The following is a 21,922-nucleotide window of genomic DNA, read 5'->3' on the forward strand; positions in this document are numbered from 1 at the left end:
CTTCCATCTTGTCTCATTACATTGTAGACTTTGTTTTAACCAAGTCAGAAAGCTGATTTTCTTCAGATTAAATCCCTCCAATGTGATGGGATCAGTTTGGTTCTTACATGTAATTGATTAGTGCCTAATATTTTTACACCAGCCACTTACTGAGCATTTTGTATCCCAGTTATAAATACAAAAACACTGCATGACAATGTGTTAAAACATTATGACTTCAGTGCTCATTTTATTGACATCACTATAGCTTTCAGGAGAAAAATGTTATTTTTTCTTGAACTCTAATAGAAATACATAGAAAAATAACTTTAAGATATGTTTTGTGAAATTGCTTAGGAAAGAAAAACGTTTTATGCCATATGAATAAAAATGCCTGCTTCTCTTTCTGTGTCCCTTATGAGTTACCAAAACAACCCATGACATTTGACTTTGCCCCAGCTGGTGCTTCATGGAGTCTGCCGGTGATAATCGTTTAAAGTGGTGTCATTTTATTTATGCCTTTCATTGTGTAGATCTGAAGCTTAACTACTAATGTTCATAGGCTGAATTATTCCTTAATTGTTGTTCATCACAGCTACTAATCTCATTTTTTATCTCCTTTGAGTCCTCAAATATTTATCATTTACATGTTATTAATTAAAATCTGGAATTTATTAAAGTTTGATCATAATTTAAAAGCAGTGATAGTATATCTCTGAAGAGTAAAACCTTGGAAGCTAACTATTAAGTGATAATACAAACTTCGGGGGTGTTTTAAGTCTGAAATAACTCCAAAGGAAAAAATTTTTCATGCACTCAGCTCTTGGACTGAGTAGTAGTTTTGTTTTGTTTTGTTTATTGTTTTTTTTCTCTTTCCTTTTTTTTAATTTTCTTCTGAGACAGATTCTTACTCTGTCGCCCAGGCTGGAGTGCAGTGTTGTGATCATAGCTCACTGCAGCCTCAACCTCCCAGGCTCAGGTGATTTTCCTACCTCAGGTGAGTTCCTACGGGACTACAGGCACATGCCACCACGCCCGGCTAATTTTTGTATTTTTTGTAGAGACGGGGCTTTGCCATCTTGCCCAGGCTAGTCTTGAACTCCTGGGCTTCAGAAATCCGCCTGCCTGGGCCTCCGAAAGTGCTGGGATTACAGGTGAGAGCCACTGTGCCTGGCCCAGAAGTTGTTTCATCTCAACATTGTGCTACAGGCATAATTACTGGGTCTTCTCCTTGGCAACATTATATTGTCTTGTCAGTTGTTACAACCTTCTCACCAGAATGAAAGATTTCTTTCTAGAAAGAAGTGGCTCTTTCTAGACTATATTATGTGATAGTCCTTACATTAGGAACTGGAAGTAGACTTAGTTCTTAAAGATGAATCAGAAAAGTTTCCTTTGGACCTCAGTTCACTTAGGTAGCCGACAGACTGAGTGGTGGCCAAACTTTTGAAGGAATTATTCTTCTGCACTCTTTGAAACTGCAATTTGACAATATTCTTGATCAAGCTATCTTCATCTCTTAGCCAGCTGTCTCATTAAGTATTTATTGCATAAGTGCCTAGCCTGTGTGAGCCATCAGTGTACAACAGGTTGAGAGACAAATACATGAGAGTGAACAAAGCCAAAGCACAAAAAGGATAATTGTTTGAGGATACAGTCAGGCCTCTTATCTTACTAGGTGTGCCAAGACTGCAAGGCCCTGTTGACAATTTTGCCTGAGCCATCTCAGTACTTACGTAACTAGTAGCTTGTGGTCAAGGGGCAGGCTTAACTGCTTAAGAAGTGGATTCTTCACACTCAGTGTTAGCTGAACTGCAACATGAACCCCACCGTGTGCTTGCTATCCATCCAGGCCCATTGCATTGCCCCTGTGAAACTGGAGACGAGGGGAACTGATGCAAATATGCTGAGGTTTGTTCTGAGGGCTGTGCCATGAGTAATAAAGTCCTTTGCCTCTAACCCAAGAGTCTCATGTCTTTTGTCAGCATTCTTGAGATTGTAACAGGCTAACTTACTCGTTTGTCAGTAGGGTAAAGTGAAATCCTGGAACTGAGAGTTTTGGCAACAAGGATGGGATGCTGACAAAGACATGATACTCTGAAAAAGGAACCATGGGCCAGGTTCTGGAATGCAAGACTCCCTGAGATCTGGTAGTGAATGCTCTAACCCTAATGATGGATATAGGGTGAAGGTTGGTGGAGATTAAGAGTTCCCACTGTCCTATCTATTCATGAACAGGAGGCAGTGTTTAGAGGCTTAGCAACAAGAGGTAGGATTGAAACAAACAGTGCAAATGGTGCTTTGTTACTCCTGCAGGCAGGCGGAGGAAGGGATGTTTTCAAGATAAGGAGTCAACAACTCCTGTGGCTGAGTCAACTCCCAAAACGTAAAATAAATGGTGTTATCAATAAGAACCTTGCTGTTCGATTGAGAGCCTTGGGTAGACTGAAAACAGAAGGTTATTTGGTTGAGCTGCAAGCAGTTGCAACACTGCTCAAATGCCGAAGTGAATGAAATGCCATGCCTAAAAGTGCAGAGCAGACCACAGCCGATTCAGCCAGTAATGAGGGCAAGATGCTGGGTGCAGGAGTGACAGAAGGTGCCGAAGACTTCAGGGTAAAATGTGGTGGTATGCATGGGAGAAAATAGAAGCCCAGGGCCCCAGTTCTTTCTGGATGTTGTAGGGGCTCACCACTGCCACAGGAGAGGTAGTTGTCGGTGTTTCGGCACTGATCCTGGAGCAAGAGGCTAAAGGAGAAAAAAGGCTGAAAATTAAGTTTGTTGCCCACGGACAGCCTCTTCTGCAACCCTCCTGGCTGGGGGATAATGTGACCTGGCACTCATTTGCCACATGTAGCCCCTGACTTGCACACATTTTCAACTTGTTGGTCTGTGGTCTGTGTTCCTGTGATGGAAAAGGCTTTTTAACATGTTCTGTGGTAAGGAAGGGAAGCTTTGTGGGTGAGGCCTTTGGGGTGATTCAATGTAAAGTGGTTTCTAAATCTAAATGTACAATGGAATTGATGTGTTGTATGCCCACACTTACCTGTCTGATGATTGTCAGTGGGATTCTCCCTTTTGAGGGCTCCCACATGTACAGAGGTAATAATGGGCTGTGTAAATTGCTCCCTAACATGTCTCTGACCCCTCCTAGGTGGTCCTCCCGACACAATACAGAATCCCAGGAGGAGAAAGGGAAATTGCTGACTGACTTAATGGCAGTCAGAGCACTCAGGCCTTTTCCAACCCAGTGTGGCCACCTACCTGACCCAACCACCAAATAGCATCCACTTTGAAAAACAGGCAGCTATTAATGTGCAGCTCTCAAAACTGAATACCTAACCCATGGAAACCTTGGGACTTCCTGGTGTGACATCTAGACTTTAGGGTGGGTCAACTCTTAATTGGAGGATTAACCAGATGGAAAGGCTCCAACAGGCCTTGCTAGTCACATAGAAATGATATATTTGAGAGGGCAGTAGCCTGGCCCTAGCAGTATCTCAACTTTACTTGAAAAATTATAGCTGTGCCTTTGGGGGAAATTTTGTGCCCAACTTAACTGCCATGGCACAGCCACTAGCTGATACCAGAATGGCTGGACTTAGTTCAATTGCTGGGCAGCAATTTGTGCCAAATCCCAGTGATGTTTTTTGTGGCTATGGCTAATTCTAAAATGTATATGGAAAGGCAGAAGAACTAGAGTAGCTAAAACAATTTTGAAAAAGAAAACTAAAATGAGAGGAACCATGGTACCCTCTTTCAAGACAGTGCAATACTGGTGGATGGATAAACACATAGATCAATAGAATAGAACAGAGAACCAGAAATAGCCTCACACTAATATTGTCAACTGGTTTTAGCAAAGGTGCAAAAAGAGAAAGTATTTTCAATAAATGGCACCAGAACAATTGGTATGATATAAGGCAGGCAAAACTTAAGAACCTCTACTTAAAACTCATACTTTATATATAAAACTTAAAATTGATCATAGATTTCAATGTAAAATATGAAACTTTTAGAAAGAACATAAAGTCGGCCAGGCGCAGTGGCTCGTACCTGTAATCCCAGCACTTTGGGAGGCCAAGGCGGGCAGATCACGAGGTCAGGAGATCAAGACCATCCTGGCTAAAACGGTGAAACCCCATCTCTACTAAAAATACAAAAAATTAGCCAGGCGTGGTGGCGGGCGCCTGTAGTCCCAGCTACTCGGGAGGCTGAGGCAGGAGAATGGCGTGAACCCAGGGGGTGGAGCTTGCAGTGAGCCGAGTTCGCGCCACTGCACTCCAGCCTGGGAGACAGCAAGACTCCATCTCAAAAAAAAAAAAAAAATAGAAAGAAAAGAACATAAAGTCTTCTAAGATGTAGGCTAAGCAAAGAATGTTTAGACTTTACACCAAAAGCATGATCCATAAAAGAAAAAAACGATAAACTGGACTTCATCAAAATGTAAAACTTTTGTTCTACAAAAGATCTGATAAAGAAGATTAAGAGACAAGCCTGGGAGAAAATATTTGCAAACCACGTATCTGACAACTTATAGAATGCATAAGGAAGTCTCAAAACTAAACAGCAAAAAGATAATCCAATACAAAATGGACAACAGAGATGAAAAAATATTTCACCAAAGAAGATAAATAACTAACACATGGAATTTGCTCAGCATCACTGACCATCTGGGAATTGCAAATTAAGATCACAGTAAGACACTACACACCTATCAGAATGGCTAAAATAAAATAGTGTCAACACCAAACGCTGGTAAGGATGTGGAGAAATGAATACTCATACGTTGCTGATGGGAATATAAAATGGTACAACCATCCTGGAAAATAATTTGGTAGTTTCTTCAAAAACTTAAGCATATACTTATCATATGACCCAATACTTGCACTCCTGGGCATTTGTCACAGAGAAATGAAAACTTATATCCACACAAAAACCTGTACACATTTGTTCATAGCAACTATCTGTAATAGCCAAACCTGAAATCCACCAAAATGTCCTCTCATAGATGGTTAACAATGGTACATCTATGCAGTGGAATACTACTCAGCAATAAAAAGGAACAAACTATTGATTCAACCACTTGGATGGATCTCAAGGGCCTTATGCTGAATAAAAAGAAAGGCAGTCTGAAAAATATCACATGCTATATTACTCCACTTATATAACATTATTGAAATGACAAAACAATAAGAGTTGGAAGGAAATTAGTGTTGGCCAGGGGTTAGGGATGGTGGGGGCAGGGAGGTGTGTGTGTGACTATGAAGGAGTGACACAAGGGACATCTTTGTGATGATGTCATAGTCGTATTGGTGGTGGCTACGTGAATCTACGTGTGATAAAATCATATAGAAATATACATAGACATTTACCAATGTCAGCTTCCTGGTTTTGATATTGCACATTATGTGAAAGGTACTCATTGGAGGAAACTGGCTAACGCATACACAGGGCCTCTCTATAATAGCAACTTCCTATGAATCTGTTTGAATTATTGAATTATTTCTATTCAATTATTGAATTATTTTAAAATTTAAAAAAAAAAAAAAAACATGGCAGACCAAAGTTGTCAAATAGGTTATGGTTTGCTGACCCCTGCTTTAGAGTAACAATTCAATAAATCAAATGTTATCTTAGTGCATTATGAGCTGTCAATATTACTACAACTTGGGAGCCATTGAAGATATCTTTAACAGCTAATTCATTTGTTTCAGAAATTTGGATTAAGCAAATGTACTTAATCCAAGTATCTTTGGATTAAAGTACTACCAATGTTGGTAAGCAACTACTAACATTCATTCTTGATGGTAATGTCAAATATATTCCACAACATTTTAGCCACTGATGTTATCTGAGCCTATGAATGCCAAGTGGTATACTGATTTTTAAAAGAACATGGCTAACTTTAACATGAGTAGTTTCACCAAGGTCCACTTGTGTACACATAGATGTGCTCATCCAACTATGCCTAGGGCTAGATAAGGGAATACTCATTTGGAATAATATAAAGAATAACAATTAAAAGTAAATTCTAGGTAGTCCCTACATTTGTGTGCATTATAGAAAGCATAGCCAGAAGCTTGAAGAATGGATTCTTCTCTCTCTTTTCGTGGCCAGTAATCTTTCATTACCCTTTTATGTTCATCTTGAGTTGACTTATAAATGTGCTACCCATTGTTGGATTTTGGACCACTCCTGACAGATTTTCAAACTGTTGACTCTCTTTTCAAAACTTCTAATATTGAGAACAAATCAGTCTACTCATTGGATAGACTGACCCTAAGATGTGTATTTTGCTCAGAGCCTTTACTAAGTGCAGAAGTCAAAATGTCATCATAGAAGTGTAAGGACTTTTAATCAAGTCATCACTGCTATGTAATGGCATGTACAATAAACTCACACAATAGGCTGCATGTGGTTAGGAACATTGCTGAGACAACAAAAATGCCTAATGCCTACTGGGAAAGGGAAAACTTCAGAAAGCAATGGGGCTGTCACATGTTCCTATTACGGTATGTGCATGAAGGTTTTGATGCCAAGGAGAATATGCAAAACCTTAAGCTTCCCAGCTGAATTTACTTTTTTGTATGGAATTAATTCACTGTGTCTTCACTTTGGCAGGTGTATACACAGTAATGTTTGTTAAAATATCCAGACCCAGGAGCTTTAGGGGGCCCTCCTGGAGTTTTTGCTGAGTGACTTTAAAGACCATTTTTCTTCTGCGTGCTCACGTTGCAGAGGTTAAGCCCATCTTCCAGGACTTCGCTAGTAGTAGTAAGAGATTATAAACACAATATGAAACTCTGCTGAAATAAAGTCCCCTTCTGAGAGCTACCATAACCACAAAGTAATGGAGATATGGCAAATTTGTAACAACAGGCAATCAAAAAGTCAGATGTCTAAGACTGCGTATAGTGTCTGTACTTACATTCAAATGTCTTCCTTGAGATCTGTAAATTCCACCAAATTGCCATGTCCAATACTTTTGATAACAGAGGAAGGAGTTATCACAGTCTTCTCTGGCTGACTCCCTCATGCACAGCCCGGAGCAGCTGAATTAAACCTCCTCCAGTGTTATCTAAGCCCTAATTACCCCAGCACGGGCTCTGCAGAACCCTTTTCCCTGCTTCCTCTATTCCGTCTTCTCACCTCCATCTCAAAAGAGACTGCCACAGGTGACAAGGCCAGTCCTGTCCTTCAGTTTTGGAAGAAAAAGGCCCTTGGCCTGACTAAGGCCATCCTCACTCCTGTCCCTACTCACTGGTTTTTATACCTTCACTTCCTTCTGCCTCCAAATATGCCCAAATGTCCTCCTGTCCTGGAAAGTGAAAAAACAGAAAGGAAAAGCACAACCTTTGCCAGCCCCTGCTGTTTCTCCTCTTCCTTTAGGTAAACCTGGCAGACCTCTTGCAGGGGCTGTTCTTTGCTTCCACAACAACCATTCCTGCCTCATTGAAGTGTAGGTTCACTCCTCCCTGCCCCTAAGAGTCGGTGATCTGGTCCTTGTCAAATCTACTGGACTTGTTCCTAGTTTTATTGTGCCTTGACCTTTTTTAGTAGGTTAAGTGAAACAACCTCGTGTATTCTCAAGGACCTGGGACACCATAGCCCTACATCAGTTGTAGCTGAGCTTCACTAACATAGTTCTGAAAGTCTCTGATAGCCTCCATAACATCACGCTTTCATCATTCTCATATGTTGGCGACCAATGCCCTTCTTCTTTCATCTCCTAGTTATGGGCATACCCAGAGTTTGACTCTTGGGCTCTCCTTCCTTTTCTCTCATTTCTGGCAGTTTCATCTGTTCTCACAACCTCAGTTCTCACCAAATTTTGATGGTCCCCAATTCTTTCTAGCTCTGAGCTCCAGCGCCCAAAACTCTGCCAAATTAGTATTTGCTCTGCTTTCACATACAGAAAATATCTAAGCCTACATTATCACCTTGTCTCACAGCTCCCCAAGCCATTTCCTCCTTTCTTAAGATGGCCTTTCTTTTTTTTTTTTTTTTTTTTTCTTTTTCCTTTTGAGGTGGAGTTTCAGTCTTGTTGCCCAGGCTGGAGTACAATGGCATGACTTTGGCTCACTGCAACCTCTGCTTCCTAGATTCAAGCAATCCTCATGCCTTATCCTCCTGAGTAGCTGGGATTACAGATGCTCACCACCACACCCGGCTAATTTTTGTATTTTAAAGTAGAGACAGGGTTTTGCCATGTTGGCCAGGCTGGTCTCGAACTCCTGACCTCAGGGGATCTGCCCACCTTGGCCTCCCAAAGTGCTGGGATTACAGGCATGAGCCACTGCGCCCGGTCAAGATGGCCTTATTTTATAAGTGACATTACCCACAGTAAACCCTGGGACATCCCCAACTTCCCCATGCTATACAGAACCATCCAATTAGATCTCAACTCCCACCAACCCTTTTGTCCATTATCTTGATCATATATGATTGGTTCATTCCACCCCATTTATCACCCTAGTTCTGTCCTTTAGTGCCTTAAGCCTAGGTTATTGCATTAACCCTTGCACGGACCCTTTCTCCAATATCTCTCTTCTCCACCCTAAACCACCCGCCATGGACCAGACCAATTACCCTAAAGCAGTGCCTTCATCATGATACTGCAATCAAAATTTGACACAAGATAAAGACTGAAACCCTGTACCTGATATTTTAGGTCCTCCATCATCTGGCACAACTGTTCCTCTACATAAATCTTTCTAACTCTCTCCCCAGACCACCTTAAGCATACCAGGAACATGCCGTCTTAGCATCTTTGTTCATACTGCAGCTGTGACATATTCTTCCTGCTGGGGCAAGCACCAAAGACTAGCTGGCCTAGGACTTGGAATTAGAAATAGGTGAAGTGGCAATGAGATACCATCTCACACCAGTTAAGAATGGCGATCATTAAAAAGTCAGGAAACAACAGGTGCTGGAGACGATGTGGAGAAACAGGAACGCTTTTACACTGTTGGTGGGAGTGTAAACTAGTTCAACCATTGTGGAAGACAGTGTGGCAATTCTCACGGATCTAGAACTAGAAATACCATTTGACCCAGCGATCCCATTATTACGTATATACCCAAAGGATTATAAATCATGCTACTATAAAGATACATGCACATGTATGTTTATTGCAGCACTATAGCAAAGACTTGGAACGAACCCAAATGCCCATCAATGATAGACTGGATTAAGAAAATGTGGCAGATATACACCATGGAATACTATGCAGCCATAAAAAAGGATGAGTTCATGTCCTTTGTAGCGACATGGATGAAGCTGGAAACCATCATTCTGAGCAAACTATCACAAGGACAAAAAACCAAACACTGCATGTTCTCACTCATAGATGGGAATTGAACAATGAGAACACTTGGACACAGGGCGGGGAACATCACACACCGGGACCTGTCATGCAGTGGGGGAATGGGAGAGGGATAGCATTAGGAGAAATGCCTAATGTAAATGATGAGTTAATGGGTGCAGCAAACGAACATGGCACATGTATACATATGTAACAAAGCTGCACATTATGCACATGTACCCTAGAACTTAAAGTATTTAAAAAAAAATAGGTGAGGGAGGAATGTAGACACCGGTTTCTTTGGATAGATCTGAAAGTGTGAGCTTTTACACATCTGAGTAAATTTTTTTCTCATAAAATATCTTACACCCTCAAGGTGTGAAACTCCAGGAGGGATACAAAAATCTATTCAACTTGTAACCTTCAGGAATATAATCAAATATTATATAAGTAATTTAATTCAAAATGTTATGGAACTTTTTGTTGTTTAATAGATACAGAGCTTCAGTTTTGCAAGATGAAAAAGTTCTGGGCTGGGAGTGGTGGCTCATTCCTGTAATCTCAGCACTTTGGGAGGCCGAGGCAGGAGGATTGCTTGAGTTCAGGAGTTTAAGACCAGCCTGGGCAACATAGTTGTTAGCAGCTGCAAGTATCCAAGTCACAGGTCTGCAAAGTATGTTACCAGCAGAACATATCAGTATCCATACAGGTCTACAGCAACCTCAATTCTTACCTCCTCAGAAGAAAGAATTCGACTGAGAAGCATAAGGTAGAAGGAGAGATGGAGGCAAGTTTTAGAGCACAAGTGAAAGTTGATGAAAAAGCTTTAGAGCAGGAAGGAAAGAAAGTATACTTGGAAGAGGGCCAAGCAGACGGCTGGAAAGGCAAGTGCACAATTTGACCTTTTAACTTGGGGTTTTATGCACTGGCATACTTACAGGCTCTTGCATCCCTTCTCCCACCTCCTAAGATCTTGTTAGGAAGCAGCTGATCACCAGTTTCAGGTGTTTTCTATCTATTAGAAGATGGCCGTTCCCTGGTGCCAGCTGTGACCAATTATTACTTTAGCGAGACAGTTAACAACCGCCTGACCATCACCTGATGGTCACCCAACACTCCTGGTGTGTGTGAGGCGGGGGGCCCTCTCCCAACCTGCTCATACAACACTTGCTACCCACTGTAACATAGTGAGACCCTGTCTCTAACACACACACATACACACACACACATACACACACACACATACATACACACACACACAAAAAGCCTGGCACGGTGGTGTGTGCCTATAGTCCCAGCTACTTGGGAGGTTGAGGCAGGAGGATCACTTGAGCCCAGGAAATTGAGGCAGTGAGTTATGATTGTGCCACTGCACTCTGGCCTAGATGACAGAGTGAGAACCTGTCTCAAAAAAAAAAAAAAAAAAAAAAGAAAGAGCGGAGCTTCGTTGTTGCGCTTAACACATTTGAACAGTACACTTAAAAATAATTAAGATGGGCCAGGCACGGTGGCTCATGCCTGTAATCCCAGCACTTTGGGAGGCCAAGGTGGGCGATCACTTGAGGTCGGGAGTTCGAGAACCAAGATCGTGCCATTGCACTCCAGTCTGAGCGACAGAGTGAGACTCCATCTCAAGGCAAAAAAAAAAAAAAAAAAAAAAGGCAAAAAAAAAAAATTTTAGACAATAGGTAATTTACCCAAATAAAAAAAAAAAAAAAAAAAAAAAAAAGGCTAAGATGACAAATTTTATGCTATGTGTACTTTATCACAATTAAAAATAAAAATTAAATTAAAAATACCTTGGGACTCCAAAGAAGGCTAATGTTTCCAACAGTCAGAGGAAGTGGTCTCTGAGTTAAGCCCAGAAGCATGGGTGGGATGGTGACAATAGCAGCTAACGCTCTGTCCTGAGCCTTTCATGTACATGAACTTGATTAAAGCTTTCTATACTCCACCAGATGGATGCTATTACTCTCTCCAGCCTGACTCTAGAATCCAAGAGAAAGGCAGAATTCTTTGATTTATCTTTTGGTTTATCACTTTAAAAATATCAGATGCCAGAATATTCCCACAGAATGTCCAAATCAAGAGAAGCGAAAGAAGTAAATGTAGGTTTCTGTAGTCAATTGTATTCATGTGGAGATATGTTGTTTACAGCTTTAAATAGTGTTCAGAAAACTCCAACAAAGGAATGGGCATCTTACAAATGTTTGTAAGTATGTAATTATGATACTTATCTTTTGAATCTATACAAATTAGAAATGTCCCCAGAAAGTTTTGCTACGTGACAATGGAACTGAAAATATAACAGCTACAGCTATCATCTACTCAATGCTAGGTTTCACTGGACAAAAAAATAAGTATTCTTAAATTTTTTTAAAATAAAAGAGCTTCTGAAATGGTGACTTCTGCATGCCCGAGCCTGGCAACACTTCACAGCATCCCTCCTTCCTCTTCTCCGCATGAGCCAGCCTTGGTTGTGTGACTACCGTCCCAGTCCAATCAGACGCAGAATAAAAATGAAAAGGTTGATGATGTCCAAGTAGATGTTCAGGGCAGCAAAAACATATTCTTCAGGGTCCAGGGAATAATGGTGGTGCCCTCCCAGCATGAGCTGCACATCCATCACCAAGTACTTGAAGAAAAGGAAGAATTAGCCACTTAAATTGTACATTTCTATGAAATAAGTGTCCCAAATGATCTGAAAAAAAATATTTTAGCATCAGGAGAAACATTGTCAAAAGTCTGTTTTGGGCTGAATATGTTATTCTTACAGCCCCAGTTGGTCACTGGGTCCCCAAGTTTGCACTCTATAAAAACAGGTGCCTCACCTCAGCTGTGAATCCCTTCTCCCCCCTTTCTCCCTATGTCTCATTCCAGCACCTTTGGAAGGAAAGCTAAGGTGGCAAATTATTCCAATTTGCCCAAGACTCTGATATTCTGGGAAAGTCCTCAGTCCCAGGCAAACTGGGATAAATTCATCATCTTTATAAAAAAGGGGGGGGGAACCCAATGGCAGAGGATGCAGCTTTGCTCTTAGCCTCCATCTATCACCCTGGAGTCCCAGTTTCTCTGCAGAAGTGGTTTTCTTTCCATTCCGTCCCCAAATCTCTGACTTTAATTTATTGCTTCTTATAAGAGGGGAGATAATGACTCTCAGTCATTTCACAGACATGCATGGGATGGTTAGGACTGCAGCTTCTCGGGAGAGGTTATGTGCTTGACAGGAACATGGGATGAGCTCGATCCAGTGGTGCCCCGCCCATCCAGGAGGAACAGGGCTCAGGATACCACCCAGGACACAACCAACCCACAGGGAAGCCCCAGCCAGGATTCAGACTCCTGTAAGCATTTGGGAATGAGGCACCCTGCCTCACCCGCATGCCCCCCAACTCTGAGAGTTAAGCATCCCCCAAAATTCAATTTTCTTTTCCAGCAATTTGTTTGGCATAGGGTAGACCTGTTTGAGTCTACAATCGTTTTTACTCTGCCTGCAAACGGGAAACAGAAACACCAACATACTTTTGCATGGAAACATTGTTTGCAAGCATCAATACAGCAAGCATCAACACAAAAGGTCCGAGAGTGTAGGAATAAAGGAAAATGAATGCAAATAATTTCCCTTTAAATAGGAAAAGAAATGAGAAAACTGAAATGTATATGCTTAACCTTGTCTCCACCCATACCACCCTAAACACACCCGATCTCATCTGAAATATATATGCTTAACCTTAACCTCCTGGTGTGAATTTTTCTAACATTTGAAGGATACAACACAATTCCAACAAAATAAAAATGAAGCAAAATGTGGATAATGTTTAAGCCTAAGGATAATATGTGGGGTTTATTACACCATTCTTGATCCTTCTGAATATGTATCAATACATTCTCGATATGTTTGGAAATTTTGAAAATAAATAATATTAAAAAATAAAATCTCAGCTGGGCACAGTGGCTCGTGCCTATAATTTCGGCACTTTGGGAGGTGCCAAGGCAGATAGGATTACTTGAGCTCAGGAGTTTGAGATTAGCCTGGGCAACGTAGCAGGACCTTGTCTTTACTAAAAATAAAAATGCAACCAGCCAGATGTGGTGGCATGTGCCTGTAGGCCCAGCTACTGGGGAGGCTGAGCTAGGAGGATTGCTTGAACCCAGGAGATGGGGCTGCTGTGAGCCATGATCATGCCACTGCACACCAGCCTGGGTGACAGAGCAAGACCCTGTCGCAAACAAACAAAAACAACAAAACCCTGAAAGATGTGATATGATAAAAGCATGAAATGGAATTCCATGCAGCCCTTGCAAAAAAATTAGTTGCACCCAGGTCTGCTAATATGTGGAGGCCATTATTTTTAAGTGAAAAAGCAAAGGCAGAACATTATACATAGTATAGCTAAGTTTGTGTAAGAAGAAATGGTGCCTATGTGTAAAGAAATTCTAAAAGGATTCCAAGAAACTGCTAACAGTTGTTCCTTCTAGAGATAGGGGATAAGAGAGGGACTTTAATTTTCATTTTATAATCTTCTATGTTGTTTGAATTTTAAAATATGTGCATGTATTACTTTTTAAATAAAACATTCCTTAAAATAGTTTTAAAGATACGACAGCAAGAGATGGGACTAAATGGAAGGAAAGACATTCCCAGATACATTAGCAGTGACCTCCACCAGTTCTCTAGGAGAAGTTTCTATTGTGAAAGAATAGAAACTGGTCTGGAGGGACAAACAAAAAAGAAACCACACCCCTGCTACACTAAGTTTCAAAGCTTATAAATACTTCTTTATTCTTTTCTGAAATATTCACTCTTTCAACAAAAGTGATGTTTTCATGGATTGGGAAGACCATCTGGCTCTCCAGAGGGTAATGGTTTTAAATATGATCCTTTAAAAAGGAGCTGAAGAGTTTCCAGTGAATTCCTAACCCCATGTGACTCCAGGCCTAGCACAAGGGCTTGTCATTGCACATATCACATTCTTTACCAAAGAGATGGAGCAATGGACTTACGAATGAGAAGAGCACAGTTCCGAGTCCAGCATACAATAGATGCAGCCACTGCAAAGAGAAAGGATACGGTTGTATATGAAGAAAAATATTTGGAATAATGAAACGGGTCACTTAAGTCACCACTGCCAGATAAGGAACCAATATCAAGAAAGCTGAATTCATCTTTTCTTTTTTTAAAACTAAATTTTATTTTCTTTCAATAGCTTTTGGGGAAGAGGCGCTTTTTGGTTACATGGGTAAGTTCCTCAGTGGTGATTACTGAGATTTTGGGGCACTCGTCACCTGAGCAGTATATACTGTATCCAATATGAAGCCTTTTTACCCTCACACTCCCCCCACCCTTCCCCTAAGTCCCCAAAGTCCATGATAGCATTCTTAGTCAACAGCACCCACTCAATTCCAATGAGCAAGCAAATAAAAACTAAGCTTGCACATGCCAAATAATATTCACCAAGTACGTGCTAAATGTCTCATGCATGGTAGGGCAAGTAGAATGTATTAGACGTATTTCACTTTGTGCCCCATCCACATACATAGCCCTTCTAGAGAATCTGCCCTCTCCCCTCAGTTCAAAGAACAGGAAGCTTTGGGGTCATAGTGACCTTCACACATCCTAGCTAGAGCTGATTGACAAGCAGTGGAATACCCCAGCTCCAAAAACAGTGAGTCTGATGACTGATCAGGGACTTCTGATATGTCAGTGGGCTTAGACAGATGCACTAGGCCAGCTGGAAATCAATTCTTAGGATAGAGGGAACCAAGTAGCAGAGGCTGTTATATCTTTAGTGCATGCTGGCACTATTACTGCTATAAGCAGAGGTGGCTAGTCAACTCAGCCACAGAGAGGAAGGCAGGGTTTTCATTCCTCGGAATCCCAGCTCTTCTTCCCACCTAGGAGGTCTATGAGTTTCTCTGGCTCTTTGCCTTAAGCTAGTCCGAGTGGTATCTGTTCCTTGCAACACAAACAGCCCCAGTCAGAATATGGAACTAGTCTAAATGCCAAATGACTTGGTTCTATTGGGGAAGAGGATTAAAAAATGGAGTACAAAATCTGAAAAAAGGCTACATATTGGATACAGTATATACTGCTCAGGTGATGAGTGCACCAGCATCCTGAAGAGTTCTTCAGGATGAGAGAGCTGGTTCTGAGAGGGGTGGGCAAAGCACTGCCAGCTTTCACCAAGGATAGGCTCTTGGTGAAGACAATCAGAAGCCAGTGATACAGTCTGGGAGACACAGTATTTCCAGACTGAGCTAATAGCAAGAAAACACCTGATCACTGGAATCCAAAGGTTTCAAAATTGCCAAAGTCCAACAAGCATGTAGACATAGGGAATGGCTCCAACAAAGCCTTCCATTTAAACACATATGCAAGACTGTAGATGTTTGTGACAGAAAATTTAGAATGGGAACTAAGATCTATCTATCTAGTGGGAAAGAGTTTTTTAACTGCACCTAAGTTATACTGTAAAGACTTATGGAACCCACCTAATATTTGCATTATTACTACCAGTATCTCTGCTGCCATTAATAAGTGGAGAACTGGGGCCTTTTAAGGCCCATCTTTGTGATGCCTTTGAGTTTATCTCTAAAGTGCAGGTGCCACCTTCCTAGCTCGAAGCCTATGGGGTCATTCATAACACCAAGAACTGTTGATTCTGTGTATGTCTAAAGATCGTGTAACTAGTTCACTTGTCACCCAAGAAACTCCTTGGTTCAGCATTGGGACCAAGTTGGCCTTAAGGTTTTAGTCAAAAGGGTCCCAGGCCCCAGACCAGCTCTCAGTGGATCTGGCCTCCACACAGGAGCCACTGACTGATCGCCAGCACCAGGCCACATCACACCTCTCGGTCTCTACAGCCCTTCAGAGTCAGTCCATGGACTGTGCAATGAGGTGGGAAGAGCATGGTCACTTGAGTCGCCCTGACCTGGCCTCAGTGCCACCCTGGCCACTCACTCCCTGTGGGATATAGATGAATTATTAAATTTCTCTGAGTCTGTTTTCTTATCTATAAAATAGATGAGCTACGTACTTTTCAGGAATGTTGTCAGAATTTAATGTGATGTTTTGTGAAAAACACATAGGCTTATGTCCAATATCTAGTAAGAATTCAATGAATACATTAAAGAAAAAAAAAGCTAGAACTGGAAAATAAGGAGCCTCCTCTAGGCTGCTATCAAAAAGGCCCAAACAAGTCTTTCTTTTCCACTCCTGGTACTTCAAACAAGCAGCACCCAAATATAGGAGAAGGAATCTGGCCTGCCCTCATGGGTAGGCTCACCTCAAGACCCTCTTGGAGAAGAACAACTGTCTAGGGTTGTGGCTCAATGTTCACATGCTTCACATGCCAGAGTTTCTGCCCATGGTATTTCCTAACAACCACTGTGGGGGCCACTAGGATCCGTCTCACAGACCTTCATTTAGCAGGAGGAGAATGGAACTGACCACAAGCACAGCTGCTGTGCTGTGCAACCCATTGCAGTTTGCACTTAGGCCATGCTTCCGCCTTCTCAGTCCTTGCTGGGAGCAGCAGGGCCCTCCCTGGAAGACACATCACCACCCTGATGATTGACTTTAGCTCTGGGACTTCCTGATGGCCTTGCTGAGCCGCCCTCAGACCACTCCGTGTGCTCCCACTCAGCCTCCCCTCCCTCTCCTTCACTCGAGGCCCGATATGCCTTCATGGTCTGACAGCTCCCCCAGCTGTTGGCTCCCTGCCCCTTTTCTCTCGTGGGCATTTCTCCTACTAAAATCTTTGCGCGCTTATCCCCAACTCCACGTCTGCTTCTCAGAGGACCCAGACTAACATAACCAGCACTTCATCTATATGTTTAACAATTCTCTGAGGTTTCCCAGTAAGATCTCACTCACATATGATCGCACGAAGATTAAGATAATTCCATAGATTAAAAGCACGAAGCAGAAAACGAACAGCACTCCATTTAGCAAGGTAAAATCCCACTGAGGAAATATAAACAGCATAAACAACTCAGTTATCATCTATAAGAAATTTTAGGATGTTTAAAGATGCATCTTATACCCCATAGAAGAAACTGGCCCGTTGCTAATAATTTACCCTGATCAATTCCAAGAACCATGAAAATACATTAGCTCCAACCACTAAAAAAATGCTACATAAAAAGTGTTACATTGACTGGGAGAAAAAGGTAGAAGTATGCGTGAAATGCCAGTAGCTGTGAGTTGATATTTGGAAACTGGGTAATGGGTACCTAGGGGTTCATTATATTATTCTATTTTTGTACTTATATGAAATTTCCCATAATAAAAATACATTGAATGAGCAGGATGCATATTTGAAGGTATAGGATGATCATATAATCATTTATATGTTCAAAAGCATGTACATAGAAAACATTAATGGAGTGAAACATACCAAGGTGTTAACTGGCTACTTTTTCACATTTATATGCATATATTTTAACAAGAGTATATACTAAACTTTCAGAAGTTACTGCTAATGATTCTTTTGTAATTTGGAAATGCATTTATGTGGTTTTTGTTTTTGTCTTTATAAATCAGTGACCCAAATCAGCCTGAGGAGATTAAAGTTTTCTTAAGAAAGAGGATATTTATCTTCTGGCCTTAAAAAAATTAGATTATGCAGACAAACAAGAGCCTTTAATTCAGTATATTTTCTTGCAAGAGTATTTTCCTAATTCTTTCATTTCCCCCATCATTAAGGCAGGATAACTGGGGTGAGGTAAATTCAGGTGGGGAGCCCTGTCAGCTCTGACCAAGCCCAAGAGATAACAGGTGCCAAGTCACGCCTGTGGTGGGCTGTCAGCTTCAGAGGCCCACAGAGCACGCAGTCACTCTGGGATCCAGGTGACGTCATCCAGGAACAATGGTGGGCCATAGCGTCCACACCCCAACCTCACCCAGTTCCCTTCTTGGCCAGTGCCAAGAGCCCACACAAACCACAGCCACATCCCAAATTCCCAAGCCCCACTTTAGAGAGAAAGGCAGGCAGACAGGGAGGCTGAACAGCTGAGCATTTTGTATCCACATGACACTATCACCCAGCCCAAAGGAACTGCTTCAACTGTGAGATCCAATTACAGTTAAACCAAATGGACGTTTAGTTAATTTTCTCCCTGCTAAGTCGACAGTTGGGGTTCATGAAAAAACTCAGACTCACTGTGTTCCTACATTTCCTCTGCATCCCTTGGGTTGTGGTTGGACTGAATTTTGCCATCCCTAACACATAACTTAACAAAGGGAAAAAATGTGGTTGACCATGGGTTCAGCTGCCTTTCAAAGTCATCAACGTCAATGCCATCTTTAAAATACTTTCTGGCCGGGCACAGTGGCTCATGCCTGTAATCCTAGCACTTTTGGAGGTGAGGCAGGAGCATTGCTTGAACCTAGGAGTTCAAGACCAGCCTGGGCGACATAGGGAGGCCCCTACTCTATAAAATATTTAAAAATTAGCCGGGGGTGGTGGCAAATGCTTGTAATCCCAGCTACTTGGGAGGCTGAGATGGGAGGATCACTTGAGCCCTGGAGGTAGAGGTTGCAATGAGCCATGTCTGTACCACTGCACTCCAGCCTGGGTGACAGAGCAAGACCCTGTCTCAAAAATAAATAAACAAACAATAAAAAAAAAAAACTTTGCAATGTAATATTCACTCCCCTGAATCCAGGTCATAGGTTACCTGTGACTTAAAATACTAATGGGCTTTTAAAAAAGTATTCTGGCAGTTTAGAGGATTTTTTGAGATAGAGTCTCGCTTTGTCACCAGGCTGGAGTGCAGTGGCACGATCTCGGCTCACTGCAACCTCCGCCTCCCGCGTTCAAGTGATTCTCCTGCCTCAGACTCCTGAGTAGCTGGGAGTACAGGCGCGTGCCACCACACCCAGCTAATTTTTGTATTTTTAGTACAGATGGGGTTTCACCATGTTGGCCAGGATGGTCTCGATCTCTTGACCTTGTGATCTGCCTGCCTCAGCCTCCCAAAGTGCTGGGATTACAGCACCCAGCCATCTTAGAGTATTTTAAATGGCTTAAGAAATCTGTGCATTCAACAGTGGCCCACCTTACTCATTGCAAGGAAGCCTATCTGTGTACAAATCGGCTGGTATCTACAAATGACCAGCTTTAAGATGGCAAATACTGATCTCATCATCAATTAAAGTGGAATCTCTAACTTTTGATACAGTTTGACTAAATATCTAGTAGATCCTTCTGTCTCTCTGACACTTCTGTTTCCACCAGGAAAAGGCTAAAATTCAGCATGTGTATAAGACCTTCCTTATGATGTTTGCCAAACAGCTTGGGAAATGCACTCCCTTCTGTGTAAGTTATTTACCTGACTAAGGCCAGCCCATTCTTTACAAAAGGAAACTGACCAGGACTGAAAGGAGGGGCCACAGGAAATGCTGCATCAGCTCTCAAGAACACCCTGTGGTTGGACAGAGGCTGAGCCATCTCACAGTTCAACCGAAATCATCTCGAATTATGAGATGTCCTCTGGGACATCTTGGCATTTTGGAGCCTGGTAAACTGTACAACTTTTAAATTTTTAAATTCCCTGTATCAGTCAGCGCCCTAGCAAGGAACAGATGACACACTCAAATAGAATGATCTGAGGAGGGTTTGTTTGTACAGGAACTATCCACAGAAGTGTCTGCAGGCAACCAGAACGGGTAGTGCAGTAAGCTAGGCTGGCAGCCAGCCAAAGAGCTGTTACCAGTCCCAGGCCCAAAAGGGGAAAGGAGAGGGGGCAGTTACAGGAGCCCAGAAGGTGTGTTGAGTTAGCCATCTTGTGATAGGCAGTGAATCTTGCTAAGGTACACCGCTAGCCGAAGAAGAACTTGTCACTGGGAGGAAGCCATGGGAATCAGTACCTCTCCCTTCCTGCCTCTGTCTCCAGCTGGGACTCCCCATTGGCCAAAGCCCATGGAAAGCCCAAAGGCAAGAGGGCCCTGAAGGTGAGACCTCCAGGACTGAGAGAGCAGGGGGAGGCATAGGGAAATGTTTCGGGGACAAAGGGACATACCTGGCACATTCCCTTCAATAATACCTACTTTTGTTTGTAGAGCAAACAAAGTGAGTGCTAGTGTCACCAGAGTGGTTGCAGCTGTTGCCCATAACACTTCCTCGGCCTTGTAGAAACTAAAACCAGAGACTGTGATTATTGTTCACATACATTCCAAGAAAAGCACACACAAATCAAAGGAAATGTGTATCAAAGACTCACACTGATATGGCTCCTAGCAGCAGACCTTCAAGAGCTGTCTAAAAACAAAATTCACAATAAATCAGAAGCCTGCTTCCCGAGGCATGGGGGCAAGGCCCAGAATTCAGAAGAGGTGATTTGAGGGGTGTGCTGCTGAGCAGGATCTAGGGAGCAAGGGGGAATATGCACAGCCTGGTACACACAGCCACAGGGCGACTATGGGGAATAAACAGAATTCAATATTTCCGTAACATCCTCCCTAGGATGGACAAGAGAAAAGTATTAGTAAACATTTCTTTGAACACTCTAGTAACTTTAACATACTCAGTGAATTAAATATGTATTAATTATGAATGTAGAAACCAAGGTAAAAAGGTTCATTTGTAGACCATATTATCATTCATCAAAGGGGGCCACCCACACAGTATCAATATTTCATCAGGACAGGATATGTGATATCTAAGCTTCATAACACTCTGGGTACAAACACTTTCCACGGCACCTGAGGGACAGCCTTCCAACCTCAGACATGGGATGAGAACCAAGGTCTTCCCAGTGCCGGAGATGGGGCTGGAGAGCAGATACTGGCAGAGCAGAGTGTGGAGCTGTACCTGCAGGTGCCAGCCCCGGGCTTAGGAGGACTGTCATCACGCAAATAGAGCCAGGGGTGCGGGGAAAGGTGGGATAAGGGTAGGGGCTGAGAGCCAGTGGGCAGTCAGGCTGGAGGATGAGACCAAGAAAGGCACTGAGGTTGTGCCCAGGCCCACAGACCTGCCAAGGCATGAGGACGACAGAGCAGTGGCCACAGGGCTAAAGGCATGCCCAGCCCCAAGGCTGCTCTGCCAGAGGCAAATCCAGAGACTGGGCTGACCCACTGGTCCACAGGCAGAGCCAGGAAAGACTCCTCCAGTCTCCAGGGGTAAAAATGAAGGCACATCCTAGTACGAGGCCTGCGAGAGAAGGCTTTGAACTCCCGCTGGCCAAGGATGGCTGGGAGCAGAGGCTGGGAAAGAAGTGGAGTCCCCAAAGTCCTGGGTCGCCTGTCTGGCATTTCCAAACCCAGTGGGTAATCGCCTGATTCTCTACCTTGTACAACTTAATGAAGTAGGTTGTCTCTATTTCCATTATAGGGAAAACAGTGTATCTAGTCTCCATACAAATGATATTTAATAATGTGCTCGCTTCCAACCTTCCTCTCCAGATGACTTTTTTCCTCTTACACTGGATCAGTTGCTTCCTATTTCTCCAGCTCCAGCAGCACATAAAGGAGGTATGCATGTGTGTGGTGTGGGTGGTGTATGTGTGAGTTTGTGAGTGAGGTGTGTATGGTGTGTGTGCCTCTGTGTCTGTGTAATATGTGTGTGTGAGTGTGAATGTGTGTGTGGTGTATGTGGTATGAGTGGTGTGTGTAAATGTGTGGTGTGTGTGTGT

The 21,922-nt window shown here is 42.6% G+C and overlaps 1 protein-coding gene across 4 annotated transcripts in view; it reads right to left on the reverse strand.

Moving 5' to 3' along the window:
- Positions 1-11,393: 11,393 nt before the first annotated feature.
- The window catches only part of TMBIM7P, a 25,382-nt gene continuing 14,853 nt past the window's right edge, over positions 11,394-21,922 (reverse strand). For 2 of the 4 annotated variants that reach the window (XM_009203431.2, XM_009203434.4), the window contains exons 6-10: positions 20,513-20,550; positions 20,340-20,427; positions 17,163-17,252; positions 14,291-14,338; positions 11,394-11,921 (exon numbers count right to left, since the gene is read on the reverse strand). In XM_009203431.2, coding sequence (XP_009201695.1) covers positions 11,772-11,921; positions 14,291-14,338; positions 17,163-17,252; positions 20,340-20,427; positions 20,513-20,550 — 414 coding nt within the window. In that variant the 3' untranslated portion in view covers positions 11,394-11,771. Of the gene's footprint in view, positions 11,988-14,290; positions 14,339-17,162; positions 17,253-20,339; positions 20,428-20,512; positions 20,551-21,922 lie in introns of all 4 variants that reach the window. The other 2 variants (XM_009203432.4, XM_009203433.3) reach the window with 2 other exon arrangements.

Source organism: Papio anubis, chromosome 4 (genome assembly GCF_008728515.1).
Source record: "Papio anubis isolate 15944 chromosome 4, Panubis1.0, whole genome shotgun sequence".
NCBI classification, from domain to species: domain Eukaryota; kingdom Metazoa; phylum Chordata; class Mammalia; order Primates; family Cercopithecidae; genus Papio; species Papio anubis.